Source organism: Molothrus aeneus, chromosome 4, assembly GCF_037042795.1.
Source record: "Molothrus aeneus isolate 106 chromosome 4, BPBGC_Maene_1.0, whole genome shotgun sequence".
Classification (NCBI taxonomy): Eukaryota; Metazoa; Chordata; class Aves; order Passeriformes; family Icteridae; genus Molothrus; species Molothrus aeneus.
This window is the reverse complement of record NC_089649.1, coordinates 26,176,649-26,196,179: the sequence shown is the minus strand read 5'-3', so window position 1 is coordinate 26,196,179 and position 19,531 is coordinate 26,176,649. Positions and strand designations below refer to the sequence as shown.

The 19,531-nt window shown below is 37.0% G+C and overlaps 1 protein-coding gene across 1 annotated transcript in view; it reads right to left on the bottom strand.

Annotated features, from left to right (window-relative positions):
- COL25A1 (collagen type XXV alpha 1 chain) overlaps window positions 1-19,531 on the bottom strand; it is a 298,323-nt gene that overhangs the window by 130,950 nt on the left and 147,842 nt on the right. The window contains exons 3-4 of the mRNA XM_066548131.1: window positions 16,691-16,735; window positions 14,599-14,606 (exon numbers count right to left, since the gene is read on the bottom strand). Coding sequence (XP_066404228.1) covers window positions 14,599-14,606; window positions 16,691-16,735 — 53 coding nt within the window. The remainder of the gene's footprint in view (window positions 1-14,598; window positions 14,607-16,690; window positions 16,736-19,531) is intronic.

Here is a 19,531-nt window from a genome sequence, read left to right as displayed (position 1 = left end):
CATGGAAAAGCTTTCTTAATACCTTGATAGAATTATCCTGCAATCCCACCCATCTCTCACTTGTTTGCAAACCATGTATCAACCCTTTCATGTAAAAAACTCCTACAAGATCACCTTTATCAAACCAAGAAGTTTCTCTAAGCATACCATGGAAGCACAGAAGAGTCCTGGAAGCCACATCCTGATAAAACTGGGAGAGTAATGAATTGCAGCACCACGACTAAGGCTTCATCAACCAGAAAAGTTACACCATGCTGAAACTAGGTTCTAAGTATTAGACTTCAATTCCTGAACATAACCAGAAGTTATTCAAATTTACATTTTAATCCACCTGTTAAGTGCAGGGCCTTTAGTGCAGAGAAATGTGCAGCATGCACATGTAAAGCAATATGCCAATGTTAATAGTTACCCGCTGAGGAAAAGTGGCAGGTAACACGTATTTTGCTGATCTTGTGAGGTGAAAGAAAATGTTTTCTTTTTCCATATTTTTTAGGTAAATTTAATTTATTTAAATTCTTTTTTGAATTTAAAGAAACAAATGGACATGTAACCTGAAGCCATGAATTTCATTAAGTTGTTCTAGTGTCCATATTAGCCTAAATTAGGTGATGAAAATTATCAATAATGGAGTTAGATGAAAGATGAGGAACAGTTTTAAATATTCCAAAGTAAACCAGAAGTGCCAGGTACCATTTCCAAAACTTCTTGAGGCAACATAACTCTACATTGCAAGACTCTCAGCTGAGAGCCCTACCTGCAGTCTGAATACTCTTATTAGCTCCTTGGCAATTATAAGATAGACTGGCTATGTCTAGAAGTAAGCAAGTTAAAGAACAAAAGAAATTGTTCAGAGTTTGGCTATTCAGGGAGTGGCTGAACTGCAAAAACGCTCCGCATATGGTAATAATAAGGGAGCACAAAGAGTTCTGTGCAAGAAAAATTATAGCCACAGCTTTACAAAAGCATGTTTCACAGATGAAAAATAATTGCCAAGATACTTTTTATTTTTATAGTTTATGCAGGAGATCTGAAAGGCAGTTTCTTGTGGTGCAGATGCATTTTTTGAGTATCTCAGCACTATGGCTGCTCTTGCTGCTGAAATTTGTATGTAAAAGAATCATGAGAAAGAGCTGGACAGATCCAAGCTGGAAGGAACTTTCTCTCCTCAAACACTGTGGGTGGACATGCTTCTGTTTGTCATGGCCAACACTGTATCTGTTGCAAATATATATTAAAGAAGGGGCCCTATTTGAGTGTGAATCCCAAACAGTGGAGTACCTCTGTTGTCTTCATACATCAGAGTAGCAAGAAGATTATTTCCAGACAGTTTTCCTCCTTGTAGCCTAAGCCTCTTACCTTGTAGCCTAAGCATCTACTACATTTGTACAGTCAGATCTGTATGACATATTACTGCGGAGGGAAACTACTGTTGACCCCAGAAAGAGTGACATAGTTCAAGTCATGGTAAAGAATGGAGCCAAAATGCTTCACCCATCCATAATCCATTGCAACAGTCTAGTGAAGTTTTGCAGAACTATGTGTTTCTGTAAAAAATACTCAGTTATGCTACTGAATTCCAGCACATCTTAACAAGTACTTGAACATGGAAAACATTCACACAGACCGGAGAGAAAACTCCTACATTCTACCTAAAACTTCTCTTTTCACCCAAAGAAATTGAAACTCCTGTATTGTAAATAGAAAGCACATGGCTAATTCATCAATGCCAACATCACGGGGTGATTGTATTTGATGTGGCTGGTGCCATGTTGATGAGAAAACAACAAACTGTGAAAAATGTCACTTCTCAAAAATTAGCTGGCTAGCCTTCAGTAGGAGATAGATTGTTGTAACAGCTGTGGCATGATGACTTTGATGAATTAGATTTTTGCTCTTCTGGAATAATTCTGAAGAATGTGTCTCCTCACACCACCATGGAAGCAAATTCACTTGCTTACTGAGACCCTCTTAAATAACAATCTTTCTTATTACCTGTGTTTTGATGGCTTTAGAGAACGTGGGGAAAAAAATCCCTTTCACTTCTTTCAGTCAACCTGTTTTTTGGGTCCTACATATCTTTTATTTTTAGGGGGAATAAGGTCTATTAAGGAAAAATAAAAATACAATGGGTACATAACACAGCATCATATGGATGTAACCTTCAGAGACCAATTTTTTCACCTTGCCTCAGTGGAAATATCAGCTTTTGAAGATTGACAAACTCAGGAGCAGGAATATAAAACAATTTTTGCTCCATTAGGACCAAAGAATCCTACCATCATGCTCCTTTTATCTGCCTATAGAGGCAAATATTCTGAATTAGTCCCCCAGGGAATTAAGAAAAAATACAGCTGCTATAGATGTCATTTGAGTTGCAATGAAGAACATCAACTCGAGTGGATACATCTCCATAAAAGAGAGCAGTTGCAACAAAGGGTTTAAAAGAGAACAAAAATAATAGCCAAGGTACTTAAGCATGTGAAATTGAAATAAATTCACCAAAGATAAAACCCCAATCTCTTTCAACTATCATGAGGTTGAAGAAAGATTTGTTTGAAGAATTTCAGGATAAGGAAAAAAAGCTTGTGCAGATACACTACAATAAAACTTAAAACTGCAAAGCAGGTGCTTTCAGCTTTCATTTGACCATATGTGGTCAAATACCGGAAAACAAAATTCCCTACATACAAGTCTATTCAGATACTTCTGGCATTTTCCTATGAGATTTAAAAAGCACAAATATTCATGCAGCTAATGTAAAGACTGATTAGAACAACTCCAGTTGTTCTAATTACATTATTCCTAAATCACTTGTTAATGGTTGGTGCTGTATACAACTATGCCACCTCCAAAATTACTTGGAATCAGTAAATTCTCAAAAAGCATAAAGCATCATGGAAAAAAACATAGGAAGCAAACTTATAAAGATTATTCCAATCACAGAAATAAAGCAGAATTCAGGGATGCAATACAGATTTTTTTCACTCTTTCTTCCGAAACAATTCCCTATATATTTTTTAATGATGCACCACCTGTTCTATTTCCCCAGTTTAACAAGGAAAGAGGGATGTAGCAAAGAAAAGAATTTGTATTGCAAGAAAAGATTATGTCTGGTTCTTGAAAAAAGAAATTTCACACAAATCACCATCAGTTTCCATAAGGAACTTCTATTACTGTGACTTTGAAAACAAAATCATTAAGCCTGTGAAGTGCTCAGACAGGCATACAGCAGTTTTATTTCCAAGTCTGTGCTTTTATCAGATATATTAACTGGGGAGCTGCACAGTACCTCACTTACCATCTTAATACTCTGTGCCATCAATCTAAGACCCCAGTCCTAATGGCCTGTCACACAGAACACTGGACTACTTGGATTCTAAATTCTCTTTAAACTCCAAGTACAGCCTCACTGCACAAAGAGAAATCTCTCTTCCTTCCTTGACAAGTGCTGCACAGAAACAAGCAAATTCAACCAACAAAACATTTCACTAGGGAAGCAAAAGTTCCTGGAATCTGACCTACGATAGAACATGGGCTACCCCCCAGCCAAGAAAACTTTAAAATCCAAGTATGTTATACCTGTGCCTTTCTGAACCATACTCCAGCAAACCATACACCCCTCTCAGCTATTTCCTAGTTTCAGTCAAATTATGCAAGTTAAAATGAAGTCCACCAGAGCTGAACAGGTGAATCCAAAGGCAGAATGTAGCTCAGTGTAACAACTTAAAATCTCCAAGCATTTACCAAAATCATTAGTTCATTTAAATTCCTTATTTTCTTCTGACATAACTGGTTTTCAAGACTACAGAAGGATTTTGGAAGAAGCTGGTGACAGCATTAAAAAAAAAAAAAAAAAAAAAAAAGGTTCTTCACATTCCCATCTAGGGAGAAAAAAATTTGGATGTGATGGCAATACCAGATTATACTTAACATGCCCTAAGGGCAGAGACCTAGTATTCAGAGTGGATTAGAAAAAATCAGGATAATTGATCCACACAGCTGGAAGTGGAAATGTTGAGGTAATTTTCTCTTTGGAGACTGGCTAATCAGTCAGAGTACCTGAATGAAAACCACAGGCCCGACTCCTGCCTTTTTCCTATTAAAAAAGGAAGCTACAGTTGCACTTTCTCAATGACTAGGAATGCAAGTACTACATTGTGCATAACAAAAGTTACTGAACTGCTGTATGCTACTCTTCATTCTTTTGGAGTACTTTCTTTCAATGTTCCCTCTCACCCATAAAAAAACTGTACCATTATTAATATCAAACTGTGAAACTAAAGTAGCAAACTAAGATCATTCCAGTTGCTGGAATCCACAATTTCAGTGTACATATCTAATACTGCTGAACTAAAACATTAAATTGAATGTAAACTTAAGTTCCAGTATAGTGATACAACTCCTGTTTCGCAGAAGTCTGTGTACTGAGTAGAATCTACCCTTAAAATTTGGCTTTTCTTAGCTGTAATTGATCTATGCAGGAAAGCACTGTAATTGTTACAGATAAATAATGTAACTTCTGAAAATTTCCAAATTTTCCCTAGGCTTATTCACTTGCTAGAATTTCAGCCTTCCAACAGCAGTTTATTTTCGTTAGAATATCATGCTGCAGAAAGAAACTGATTTCTACATCAAACTCATGAGTGGTCATGCACATGACAGTTTTTCATGAGTCAAAGCAGCAAAGAGCTAAATTCCTCTCATTTACACTGGGAGCAGCCATCATGAAAATGTACAAAATAATCCAAAAAGAATTTTTAACTCAATAGTTCTCTGTTAGATTGACAGTACTTTATAGTACTTTCTCAATACTAGCAAAAATAATGAATCTTAACTGCTTTACCTAAAGGTAAACTGGGTGGGCAGGGAGAGGGAACCAACAAAATAAAAACAACAACAAAAAATATCTCAAAACCATTTTCTGAGGGTGATTTATGATCTGTATCCGATACAGTCATGGAAAAACCTTCCAACTGACATTCCATACTGCTTGTATGCATCCTTCCTTCCAAACAACTACATTTGCTTTTAGAAATGTCTTTAACTAATCTTGATTTCAATAGGTACAGCTAGAAAGATGAAAAAATGAAAGTAAGAACAGTCCAAGAAACAGCCTAGAATTTTCCCTGTGGTTCAAGAAGCAAAGTTACACCCTAAATATGCCCATCTCCAATGGAGGAAAAAGTACTTAAAGGCATTGATCTACCAGCTAACTCCTGGCCTTGAAAAAGGAATCCACAGAGCTGAGACCCCTATTAAAACTTGACAAACACTAGCCAAATAATTTTTGTGTGATTACTGAATGATGCTGTCCACTGTGGGGCCCAGTAGAGGTGTATCAGAGACTGATTTGATTCCCAGTAGGGAAGTAGTTCCTCACTCAGCTTTGTAAAGAAGAGCCAGTTCAGGTGACTGCCTGCTCCAGATGTTCCTCTCCTCATATCACCTCTCTCTTAAATGGAATCTGAACACTGACTGCAGAGGGAAGCAGAAGTGCTTCAAGGAAAAATTTCCCCTGCACTTTCTGGAAATCACAGAATCCAACCACCTACTCTAGTAATTCAGGAACAAGTTTCTACAATGAAATTTTACACCTCTTGACCTCAGCTAGGATTAACAATGCACTTAAACTCCCACATAGGATTAGTCACCTGGGAGCTGTATGGGTAATACAGTTTTACACATCATTCAGAGTATCATAAATCAAAATTAAAAATCCAGAATGAAAGAAAACCTCAGAATCATCTGTGTAACCTCCCCTTCCAGGGAAGGAACTGATGACTTAAGAATTCTTAAAGGGTAGTTTGGATTTTCCTTCGCATTTATAACAGATGTAATCTGAATCATAGCATGATTTAGGTTGGAAAAGACCTTTAAGATCATCAAGCCCAACCATTAAGTAATTAAATACAGGATTACTACTGTAATTGATTTAACCTTGTCTTTGAATTTCTTGTGAGAAAGTGACAGTTCAGACAATTCCAAGAGGCATTTTTAACCACCATTGGTTAATCACTCTACATCCACATGCAACTGTCAAACACAAATAGAAAAATGAGACATGGGATTAAAAATCATTTGGAACACAAAATTTTGCTACATGGCAGTTTATCTCATAAATAAAGCTTGTTCTGTTATACCAGAGAGCTACATCATGCACTGGGAGGAAATGACTGGAAAATTTCAAGTGGCAAGCCTGACGAAAAGCAAGTATGAATGATCACAGGTACAGTTCAAGCACTAATTAAGCCTATCAAAGCATAAATGTGAAGATGTTAACCACAGCCTTCTGCATGGCACCTGCTAAGCTGCCAAGCTGAACTCAGTGGAGTAGGCCAGAGAGACCAGAAATGTATGTATGCTGTCAAAAAAATGACAAACCAGCTTAATTTCTTTCTCTACCTACACATGCTTTATTGTGAAAGAGGGAAATTTCTAAGTCTGCAGAGGAAAGCACTGAAAAAACACATTTAATTCTTAAATTACACCTACCCCCTATCTATCTACCATCAGCTATAAATCTTTATTTATCTGATAGATATATGGGTTTGTGTCATTTGGAATTGACGTCAGCTGTGAATCAAAACTGTACTGACTCACACTGCCCTTCAGTATCCTAGCAGTTTGTGCTCAGTTTTTAATCACACACTGACATCTAGAAAGTCCCATGCACAGATGTGGATTTTTATAGTACCAGAGTCCGTGCATCTGAGATGGAACTTGCCAGTTCAAAGAGGGTCTTGGTGGATCCAGCATATGGCAACAATTGTTTGTATTACTAATCATTCACTGAGGTTATTTATTATAATGTTGTTTCATTTTTCTATTGGTTTTCTACACCTTTATTTGTAATGCTATGTATGAAATGGAGTGAAATCATTTAGGAAGTTTAATGCATTAAAAGCAGGACACACTATGTAGGCAGGCATTTACTGCAGCACAAAAAATTTTCTTAAATCTCCATGTGGACTTTCTTCTTTAGCTTATCTCTGGCAATTTATTTTTATAATTTTCAGTGAAGAAATGGGTAGAGATATCTTTTTATATTGCTGACTTTTGCAGATGAGGAAGTTGTTCCTTCACTATCATAGTCACAGAAAAGAAATAGCTTGGGGCTCTCTGAGTTTTCTCCAGGGAGTTGCAGAAATAAACACTGCCTGCTCCTATTTCTGCAGTCAGCATTACACAAATGTAACAAATGAGAGGATTTAGCCCACAGTTCATTCAAAATGGAAACTGCCTTGTAAGTGGCTAATAAATGCGGTCTGATGTGTAGCTTCAATTCTGTGACACAGAATTAACAGCAACTGTCATTTTAAGAGGTCTCAAAATTTTCTGTTAGAATCGTCTTTTATAATTACCTTCAATCACTGTGAAAATATTGGCATACAGAAAAATTAAACTCACAAGTTGCAATATATATTATTTATAGAACCAAAGGTCATAAAACCCCATTACTGTATGAATGTGACTGATGTGATTACAAAGACCACAGTTAGCACTTAGCCATGCAGATTTAGAGATCCTCCCACAATTTCTAGGAAGAACTGGAAGTTTATTTTCTGAGTAGTATCATGTGTCCTCAGCTACACTATGCTTACAAAACTTACCACATTTTATGACCTTCCTCTGCTTCTCATGGCACAGAAATATTACAAAGTTAACCTGCACGGCAGCAAGTTTAACACTGCACTTGTTTAGCCTGAAGCATCAATTTGGGAACAGTGTTGAGGTTTGTTGAGGATATTGTTATTCTGTGTGGTTCCAAACAAAGAAATCTGTAAACCCAGGTATCTTTTAAGATGGACAGCTGACCACTCATGTTTCTTTCCACTCCCTAAGAACAAGCAAGGAAGCAAGGAGTCAGGCAAATGGATCAACTGAAAACCTCATGTCTCCTAAGGCAATCGCCTCTGTTGTGACTGAGTACAAGGATAAAGCATATAAACTGAGAAAACACATACTAAAAACACAGTACAAAGAAGCTGTTGAGAATCTGTATGTTTTAAATTTTCTGTTCATTTAAAAGGAAAAAAAAAAAGTAAAACCTGAAATAGCTATCAGTGTTTCACTACCAAACCTGAAATTTATTGCAAAAGTTTTGCTGCAATACGCCTAAGAGTTACTTTGGGCAAATGCCAGAAATGAAAGGTGGTCTGTGAAGACACCTGTTGAGAAAGAAAAAAAATTGCTCTGAAGTGGAAAATTTCTACAGGATCACCAAGCCAAATGCTCAGGGTAAGGTCAGGAATTGAGATAGCTGCTCCTTGAGCTTAGACATTTATATTTTTGAACAATTCTGAAAAAGAGGAGATCTGATCAGCTATTAGAATACAACAACTGTTGCAAAAATGCTTAATATTGCCACAGGCTATGTTTAATCACAGATGAAAAATGCACAATCTTTGCTCATTTCTTCTCTTTTGATTATTCCAATTACATTTGTTTTATAGCAACTGAGTTGCCATTTTATCTGAGGTTGAAAAACTTGCACTTGGATGAGATTAATTGTATGTATATCCAGAGACATTGCTACTTATTACACATTTGCCTAGGAAGCCTCAATCTCTAACTGGAGACACAGAAGAAAACAAAATTTGCAGCACCATCAAAGACAAAGCAACACAGCAGGATAAAAATAGTCTTTTACCAATTTCTCACAAGGGTGGTTTCCAATAGGCCCTACTAGACCTATTTCTTCAACTAAAATTCCCTTCACTGCTCTACCTGGAATTCTCTTTGCCTTTTGTGATATAGGAACAGAAAATTAGGTGAGGAAAAACCAGAGACATAACAGCAACATGAAATTCCTTACAGATCAGGATAACAGCTTTTCTTATGGTATACTGGTGAAAGCTTTTATGGGTGCAAAAATCAGAAGTGTGATGACAAAGACATTTTGTAATCTAGAAGGAATTATATCAGACTAAAGAATAATTGAAATTTTCTACCTGAAGTCCTAAGCTTTTCCCCCTTGTTATCTTGAGGCAAGTCTTTTGAGAGCTAGGAAAATTTAAAATTAATTGACAGGTGAAATTTCAAAGATCTACACTTCAGGTTTTATCAAGTGATGATATTTGACACTTACAGAAGAATAATCTCCAATTTAGACACTTTTTTCCTTCAGGAGAGGAATCTGTCTATACTTCTTGTAGATGAAACAAGGATGTTAGAAGAAATGGGATACAATCAAGGCACACTGGAGCAGTCATGACCCTCCATGGCTCCTGAAAGTTTTGTAAATGCATAGAGTGCTCTGCAGACTGACTGTCATAGAGAAATGAAGAAGAAATTTCCACATTGCTCTGTTTATGGAGAAATGCTCTGTGGGTATTTCCATATTCTAAAACTTAATTCTGAAGAAGTGAAGCTTTACCACCACACACATGGCACCTTCCAGGATGGTTTGCTTGGATATTGAGCTTGATCTTGCCCAGCTTGGGAAAAACGGTAGGGAAAAAAATTCTGTTTGCTTCAATTTTTCAATGGAAAACAGTAAAAATCTGCTACCTATTCTACCTAGAAATGTACAAACCCCCACAGTTTATTTGGCCTCCTCACTGCATTCACAAGATGATTTTTTTTTTAGTGGCTTGGTAATTTTGGGGTAGAGGGTTTGGTGTGGATTTTCTTTAGGGGATGTGTGTGTGTGTGTGTGTGTGTGTACTTTTTTCCAAGTTCTAGCACGATTTACAAAGCAACATTGTCATACAAAATGCCTGCAAAAGCTGCCTGTCATCTCATTCTCCAATGTTTGTGCACTCCTTTTCCTCTTTTATTTGAGTAGATGTGATGGGCTATTTTAATTTTAAACTCAAGCTGAAAGAGTCACAACTCTGAATTTGGTCACTGTCTGTTATACAGAACTTGTTATGAGGAAAAAAAAGGAGTTGTACCAGTGTACACTTCTTTAGTATTACTAGTGCCTTAAATAATAACCAGTTAATTGTGGTTTTATAAACCCCTTAATAACTGTGTTACTCATTAGCAGTAAACCCCTTATTTTATTGATTTTTGATGCTGTATCTTCCTGGGAAACTTATATTTCTGACTGCAATTCCTTTCACTGTTTTAATTATTCTGAAATAGCTTTAAGAACTAGAATGAACACATTCAAAGAAAATGTAAGCCTTGGAGAAAGCAGCCACTTGCTTTTGTGAGAGCTACACCAGGTTTAGGTTACATGTGGCAGATACACCTCACTATCCTCATAGACTATCCCATAAAACCCAATACAGATTTAAGCAAAAAGGCTTCTACAGGAGCTAAATAAGACTCTGGAGAAATAACTTAGAACACTAATAGCCTTCTAATAGACCTCTACAGGGCTGTAAAAGTACTCCTAAAGTACATGGCACTTGCAGTTACATATTTCCCATTCAAAACAGGAGGGTATGACTGTGACTGAAAAGATTGAAACATTCAGCCACACGACAACTTTCAGAAAGCAAAGCCAAATTTTATACCCAGTCATTTTCAAGCAGGAAGAAGCAGCACTCAGTGAAGTGCTAAGCACTACTGACAGCTCACATCACACATGAGGAGAAATGCATTCAGACTAAGTTTGCCCATAACAACACCATTAGACACAGCAATTTCAATACCATGGCTCTGAAGTACCTTGATTGTTTTCAGATCCCACAACAAATCTCTTCAAGAAAACAACTTCTACTCATCTAGACAGATCAATCACTCTAAGAGAAATTGGAATGTGAACTCGGAAACCTGATAATGGTTTTAGTACATCCAAGCAGGTTTCTTGATACTGATGATCAGTTCCTCACCAGCTGACTTCCAACTACTTGTTAATTGTAAAGATGGACACTAGATGATGATCCATGGGTGACACCACTCTGGAATTCCAGAGTCTGTCCAGGTAAAAGCATTGAAATAGACGGCATCAAATGAAGTGTTGTCAGCAGGTCAAGAGAGGTGATTTTCCCTCTCTGCTCCACTTTTGTGAGACCCCATCTGGACTACTGCGTCCACCTCTGGGGCCTACAGTGTCAGAAAACACATGGACCTATTGAAGCAAGTCCAGGGGACCACAGAGATGATGAAAGGGATGGAGCAGCTCTTCTACGTAGACAGGCTGAGAAAGTTGGGGTTGCTCAGAAAAGGCTCCAGAAAGATTTTACTGCAGCCTTTCAATACTGAAAGGAGCCCTGAAAAAAGGTGTGGAGAAATATACTTTTTTTTTACCAAGGTCTGTAGTGACAGAACAAGGAGTAATGACTTTAAACGAAAAGAAAGTTTATATTGGATATAAGAATGAATTTTTAAATTATGAAAGTGGTGGAATACTGGAATAGATTGTCCAGAGAAGCTATGGACGACTCATCCCTATAGGTGTTCTCAATCCCTCTAAGTGTTCAAGGCCAGGCTGGATGGGTTTGAGCAATCTGGTCTAGTGGAAGGTGTCCCTGCCCGTGGCAGAGTGATTGGAGCAAAATGATCCAATAATTTCCTTTCTCACCCAAACCATTTTGAGAGTCTGTGATTCTACAAAATTCTCTAATTGCATGTGCTCAAGGCATACAATTTATATTTTACCAGTGGAAACATTTTTAAAACACACTGAAAAAATTACGTGTATTTTGTCTGAAAAACATAGGCAAATCAATCTGGGAGGGCCCTTTAAGATACACTATCAAGTATGATAAAAAAGATCATTACTATACTTCAACAGTCACTATGCTGTGCACATATATTATCACATTTCATCACTTGGTTTCTAATACCCACATGACAGCAGGCATATACTTCTTTCAATGAATGGGACACTGCAAACAGTTTGCCTGACTACTAAAACAAAATGTATTATTAATAGATTTTAGAAAGATGCATTATTTCATCTATATATATATATATTTCAGGCAATAAATCCTAAAGATATGAACGAAACTGACAGAAAAATGAATTGTATCCATTATCAAAAATTACTCGGTGATAGTCACTGCAGCCAATTGCTAGGACTCCTGTCATAACACTTTACCTTGCTCAAAATGCATTGAGCAATGCAGTCAAGTGAAACAGGAGAGAATTAAAAGAAAGGACTCAGAGGTTCCATAAGGACTCAGAGATTCCATATGGCAACACTACAGCTTTCTAATACAGAAAATTGAGATGCAGTATCTTAGCAAATTTTTTAATTAATTAATTATGAATTTTGTATGCAAGAACAAAGAAACTCAATACAAAATATGTACAACATCAAACAATCAGTGCATCTCATTTATGCATTGTAAATAGTCTGGTTCTTTTTGGAAACTTGTCACAGTCTCTTTTGCTTTGTTTTTAAAGGGAAATCCTGCATTTTTCATACATCTGAGAAACAAACAAAAAAAAATAAATAAGGGTCCTTTTGACAGTAATAAAGAGAAACCAAAATATACCAACAGGATTTCAGAGTAACCATAAATTGCTATCATAATAATATGATGAGTTACCGGATAGCCATTTCGCCCTGGTGGACCCTGGTTGAATGAGATGAAATGGTATGACACATTAACAACACAGTCATGACATATGACATAACAAACATGCAGAGTACATTACTAGGAAAGTATAATTTGTGTATTGCTTGACTTTTTTGCATGTGATGATATTTCAAACCAAGAAATATGAGTTGGGTACTACATAGTGAAGAAACGAGGCTTTGGCAATGGAAATTATGTGTTTCAACTTATGTAAACCCTCTGATTAAAAAGCTACTGGCTACTTCTGATGCCCAGTGAAATTCTGGTTTTTTTTGAAGAGAATTATCCATGTAAACTAATGGGCAATATGTAGTTAATTAAAAAAAAAAAAAGGTTTAGTGCTTAGGCAATAATGTATTAGATTCCACTTTCCACTAGAACATAGATGGCAAAGAAGAAATCTGAGATTGCTGTAAAAGATCATAAAAATATTCAAAATCCCCAGCCTCTGACTGTTATTACATGTGCCACTCAGTAGTCATGTACAAGGAAAATAAACAGAGCAGCTGTGGCAGCCTTTGAAAGTACAACATACACCTAATTCTCCAGTTTAATGAGGGATATGCAAATATTAGATATTTTAAATGAAAACTACTACCACAGTCTCCCAGGTGAAAACAATACTTAAGTTCATAACAATTGGCCCTAGCCAGTGTCTATGCAAATATAAATTAATTAGGAAGGGAAACTACACTTTTTTATGCCTTGTAACAATCTAAACCATTGCTGCCTGTCAGCAAGATGAAGTTTGGTAGGTTTCAAGTATGAAACTTGGAATTTGAAGTCACTACATCTCAAAATTATTCCATTTTGGAACTTATTTCAGGTTTGTGCTAATATTGCCAAGATTACAACTTATTTTGGGGGGATTGTTTGCTTGTTTGGGTTTTTTTAATGTACCTATACTGAAACAGTGCGGAGCTAAAGTCAGAGACATTCTTAATGAGGCATATAGTGAACTCTTGCCACATTGCCTTGGTACAGGAAAATAGCTTGTATCATTATTTATATTTGCTCTTTGTGTTTCACAGGAGTACTGCAAAAGAAATTGGGGAAAACAGTGTTTCTTTCAAATAAACAGCACCTTTATGGATTAAGCCTGGCTTTTCATTAATGGCTTGTTAAATGAATTTGTCACTATAAATTGCTGAGCACATGGTCAAAGTCTTAAAAAGGAAGTAATATCATGATTCAATATATGCATTTTACAGTAAAATCTTTAGGTCATAGCAGGAATTCAACACATTAATTAAATATTTTTAAACATGCATGTATCCTGGAATAGACAGATGATAGGGACTTGAAAATATTGTAGAAATATTACATCTATTAAGGAAAAAAACATAGAAGCCTTCAACTGTAAAAGAAATACTATTTTAACAGTCACATTCCTACATCCTATGATGCACATGGATGGCATGACAAATACAAAGGTTTGAGACACGTATCTTTAGTCCTGTCCTTCAAGACAGACTTTTCACTTACTCTGGGAATATATAAAAAAGTAAACAAAAGACATCCAAAAAATCCCAAGCAAAACCAAAACAACCTCAAATCCTCAGAAGAGAGAAAGTGCTTTCTCACAGCAAGAATTAGCACAAGATTCAATCGACTTACTAAATGGAATAGCACTATTTAATAATAATTTTACACAAGCATTTATTTGCTTCAGTAGCAATTACAGTGAAATGAGCTGGACAGCCTCCATGCCTCTAAAGAACAGGGAGCTTGTACCCCAAAACTTTGTGATAAATGCAGAGGAAGTTACTACCCAGCAAAACTGGCCAGGTCTGGGCTTAAGATAGGATACTCACACATTTTTATACTTCAGTGAAATATCTGTTATGAAGTCACAGGCAAAATGAACATAACATACTTACATGGAGTTGTGAATCCAAATGGCAATCTGGAGCGCTGAACATAAAGCTTTATTGGTTTAGAGACTCTTTTCTTAACGAACTTTCTGATTAAATTATTCAGCTCCAAGATACTGTGTGTGCATAAATATCAAAATTCCCTCTTGAGTATACATGATCATTTTATCACGCTGATAACTTAACAGGATCTAACAGAGTTCTGCCTGATTCTGGAAGAACCAATAATGTATCACTGTACTTACAGGAGGTCCTGTGGGGTGAGGGAGAGGGGGGAAAAAGGGTAAAAAAAAAGAGAAAAAAGAACATGTAAGCTTATGAAGTTACTGAAGAAAGACACACACAGTCAAGCACAAGGCCTTGGGATTGTGAGTGAGCAGCACTGGTAATACAGGGCACACATTCTCCCACTTAAGTAATCTTGTGCTTTGGTAGTGCTCTGAAATTTGTAAATATGACTACTGTCTAAATGCATGCACTTACCTTAACAAATCTTCAATTACAGTCATGCAAGCTTATGAAAGTTGCTTCTCCATTTATTTCCATGCAATTTCATGCTAGTCCAAAAATACCAGCCATGGATACAATTAATTTTGTCAGGCTCCACATAAAGCACATGTAACCACACCACCAGTTTCAGTTAACCACACAGTGAGCACTGGATCAGAGCTTGGCTGCAGAATTGCACAAAGTACCCTTGGCATTTAACCTGGGCATCTTGTCAAGAATACATGTACCAGCATCTTCCAGACTTCCAACTTTGCCTGTGAGGAGAGGTTTCAGTGGCCACCTGACAGTGCTGAACTTTATTTTCATCACCTTCCTCTCTCAAGGCACACATATAAAATGCTCCCCATTAAAATGTCACACTTCGTGAAGTGATATTTGCACATTTTTTCAATTATTTAGACCTCAAAGACTTTTGTGTAGCAGTTCTTGGAAACATTATCAAAGGGCCACAAATCAAATCTACTGTTTCAGTCTTATATAAGGTGAGCAGCTGCAGCTCCCAAATCAATGGCATTTCATTAAGATTTTATGCCTCTCTCTAATTTCTGAATAAAGTGAAGTGCAAAAGGAGTATAAAACACCAGCAGCTGTACTTTGAGATTGCTTTTAATACTGACAGCCTTTTGGTTTTAACAATGCAACTTTTATTGTCCAGCAACTAAGGTAATTTCTTTATTCTGGCAAACATTCTTAAACAGCATTTTAAGGTGCAGGTCTGTTTTTAAATGAGAGATCCGTTTCCTTTATTAATAGTTTACCATGTGTTTATTTGAGATTTAAAATGAATCAATGAGCATCCCACAAAGTAATTTCCAGGATCATTTTTAATTCAATCTCCAACCACAGAATTTCCCTCTGTATCATAGCCTCTTTCTCTGAAGTAGGTACCAAGACAGCACTGAATGGAAACACTAAGGTGATTTGTATCAACTTTTGCCAGGGCTTGGTTTTAGTTTTGTGATTCAGGAAGATATGCAACTAGTTTTTAAGAGCCAGATAAATTATCATTTACGTAAATAAGAAAGGCTACAGAAGATTTACAGAGATCAAGTTGATTGGAAGACTTTCCCAGCTGGCAGATTAGACAAGACAGCCAAGGAGAATAGAAATGCTCATTTTCTACTGCATTGCCTCCAGAAAGTTCACCTTGATGAAAAACTCAATCCCACAAGGTAATTGATTCAATTCCTCTGAATGTCAACAGCAAGAGGTGCTCAGCATCTCATAACTTTGCCTCAAATGAAATTTCAGGCAATGCACCAGCAGCAGGTTTCTATCAACAGCAACCTCCCTGGTACGGGGTAACGAACCAACAAATGTTTTTTCTTATTTCTGTTAGAACTTAACTGCTCATTTCTATAAAACAACTTCTCTCATACAGAGTAGTCTACTTATCACATTATGTCCCTGATTATCAACATTCTCAACACAAGAAATTTTATTTCCTTAAAAAATTGTTCTCCTGCAGCCAAAGGGGCCTGATGTAACACTAACACAGTATTCCAACTACTGACTTATGTGGAGTTATTCTAACTTGTGCATGTGTGAGAACACCCCTGAAGGGTTTGACACTTACAGACCTGTTACCATAGGCACCGTGTTGAGCATTATGAAGTGTGCCTGCAAATTAGGGGTGCCCAAGACCAGAGAAATATCTGGAAGGCCACCAGATACATGCCAAGGGTCACAACATTTTTACCAGAGAAGTTTCAGACTTCTTTTTCAGAACACACATGCAGTACAACTAAAAATCAAGGCATGCTGGGTATGCATCCTCACAAAAACAGACATCAAATGACAACAGATCTTATGAAATTAAAAACTTACCAGTCTCTCCTCTTCTTCCCCGCTTACCTCTTTTCCCTGGAGGACCTAAAAAGAAGATGGTGGATAGTAACTTTTCCCTTGAAATTACATGTAGAATATAATTTGTTTTGATGTAAGGACATTAGACTGATCTACTACATGATGTTCAGAGACTTTGGCTGAGCAGGGGTAAAAGATAATCCAAACAAGATTTAGGAAGTTTGGAATAAATTGGCAGCTATGGTACTCACTACAGGCTCCCTGAAAAAAGGCTGGGAGAAACTTTAAAGGTCATCCAGTTCATCCCTCTTTTTCAAGGAAAAATTTAACCACATCTAAATTTTTTTTGCAACTTCCACAGGCTTTTTTTATCCCCCAATATATCACTGTTCTGATGAATGGAACATTTTTCTTTATGGCCAACTCGCTGCACTGAAGCCCATCAATTCTTGTGCTTTCCACCATGAACCCCATAGAAGAAATTGTTGCTTTTCTTCTCTCAAAAATATCTTTGTATTCCTCAGAATTGCTGCACCCTTCCTTCAGTCATCCTAAACCAAATATATTGTGGAACATTAAGTTTTATTAAATTATTCCTGTATTAAGCCAAAAGATTAGTATTTATTTTTAAGAGTAAATCCTCAGGAATTTGCTTTAAGCCTCTATCTGAAAACATGCAATAAATAAAGAAATCATCACCTGGCTTGCCATCCCCCAAACATTTTACAACAATGTACGTGTTGCCAGACCCAGTGTATGGTGCTTTGCCTCCAGGTTATATTTGCTTATTTATCAGACAACACAATTGCTTAGTCACTGCATGCTTTTTGCTGAGAAGGTTTTACTTCTCATTGTCCTTTCTCCACAAATACATAATATAACCTGCTTCTGCTGACACCTCTAAAATAAAAAAAAATATTTAAAAAAAATAAAAAAAGGAAAAATCCTTTTTGTCCTTCATTTCTGCCTTCAGTATCTTTTTCCAAAAACTGCAGCTCTCAGATGTCAGACTGCAGACACTTTCCCCCCTCTAGTTGGTAACCTTGACATACTGTTCCTGAAGGTGCCAGGAAAGCACACTTGCACTTCTCCATGTACAGCTTGGAGGAGAAGCAGCAGCTGTGGTGGTGACACAAGTCCTGCAACTTGGCTGCTCTGAACAGAGAGCCACAGGTGGGACTCTCAGAGCTGCAGAAGAGAGGCGAGTGCACGGGTGGAATTTCCAGAAGCAGCGAGGCGTGCAGGAGCACAAGTACCTCTGCTGTGGCTGGATCTCACCGTTTGTAATGGATATGAGATGCACAGGTGGCTTTGTGCAAATGGCCTGCTACTTTAAACTTTACAAAACATCTGAAGCATCATGCCATAGCTTTTAAATAGCTTTGAATTATATATTTGCAGCAGTCTGGCTTAGCAGACTAAGATGCTGAAAAGCAGCATTAGTGAAACAATTTCAAGACACATATGAAACAGCCTTAGTTCTCCAGGTGAATAAAATACTATTGCTTTCTTTAAAGAGGAAGAGGGGAGAAGAGAAGAGAAAGGAGAAGGGAGGAAAAGAAGGAGGAGAAAGGAGGAGCGAGAAAATAGAAAAGTAGCTCTAGTCTTGAATGCAGAGAGGTTTACTCCTATCAGAGCATTATAAATTTGACTAAAATCCTTCTTGCCTGTTCCAATAATTACAGTAGTGGCATCATGCAACAGAAGTTTAAGACAATATCATACAAGGCAAGAATAGCATGGGATATTCAGAATCAGTAGCATGAATATTTTGGCTTAATGAAAAACAGTAAAAGTGTCATTTAAGTATGGCAGAATCTTGCAAATTCTTCCTGCAAGAGATACCTAGAGAAACTTCTTACACAGGGAATAGAATGTTACAGACACTGTAAGTTTCTATATTGCACCTCCTTTTTCCTCCCCCCACAAACACCAAAACTACTCAGATTCCCCCTGCATGCACATAGCCCTGCAGAGGCCCTCTGTGGAGTTTTCCTGGGTTGTACCCAAGCTCACAACACAGATGTAGAGCAACTTGGACTCAACACAAACATGGATGTGCAGGAGAAACTTAGAATGTTCTTCTCCAGGTAATGACATGCCATTGTGCATATAGCAATAATATTCTCCTAAACAGGGTGGTGATATTTCTTTTTATTAAAATTCAACTGTGCTATAAGTGTGCACACACACACTAACAAGTCTACTACCAGGTTTGCTTTTGAGAAAGGAACAGAACTTGGAAACTAAAAATGGTTTTGGCTACACACCAGCAAAACACATTAAAGTCACTAAGAGAAAATCCTGAAGGTCACTTCAAGCTATGAATTTTAGGAAGGAATGAAATCTGTCCAGGAAACCAGAATTTCATAGAGCACTCTGTTGCTAGTTCAGCTGTATACAGGGACAGCAAAAAAAACAGCTCCAGTTCAGCTCTTTACTTTGTCATCAAACGCTGATCCATTCTAAGATGTTATTCTAAGATTATTAGATTTTAATGTGTGAATCATCAGAAAAATTACTGTTATTATTATTATGTTTCCAAAGTAACCACACTGCTGAGGTTAGGAGACTTACTCTGGACTTAGACCAATATTAATGAAACCATACTACTGCCCCTGACCATCAGACCAGCAGTATTTCTGGGCCACTGAGTGACAGGTATCTCTTCTCACATTAAAACTTTTTTGATCTGTGCACTATTCAAGTCTGTCAAGGTGGTGGCATTTGCAAAACTTTAATTTCTTGTGAGACGAGAGATGGATCTTGAAACTTTTTTTTATTTTGATGATCATTTGAGAAAATAATTGCTGTACATTTATCTATTTACTTACTTTTTACCAATACAAACAAATTAATTTT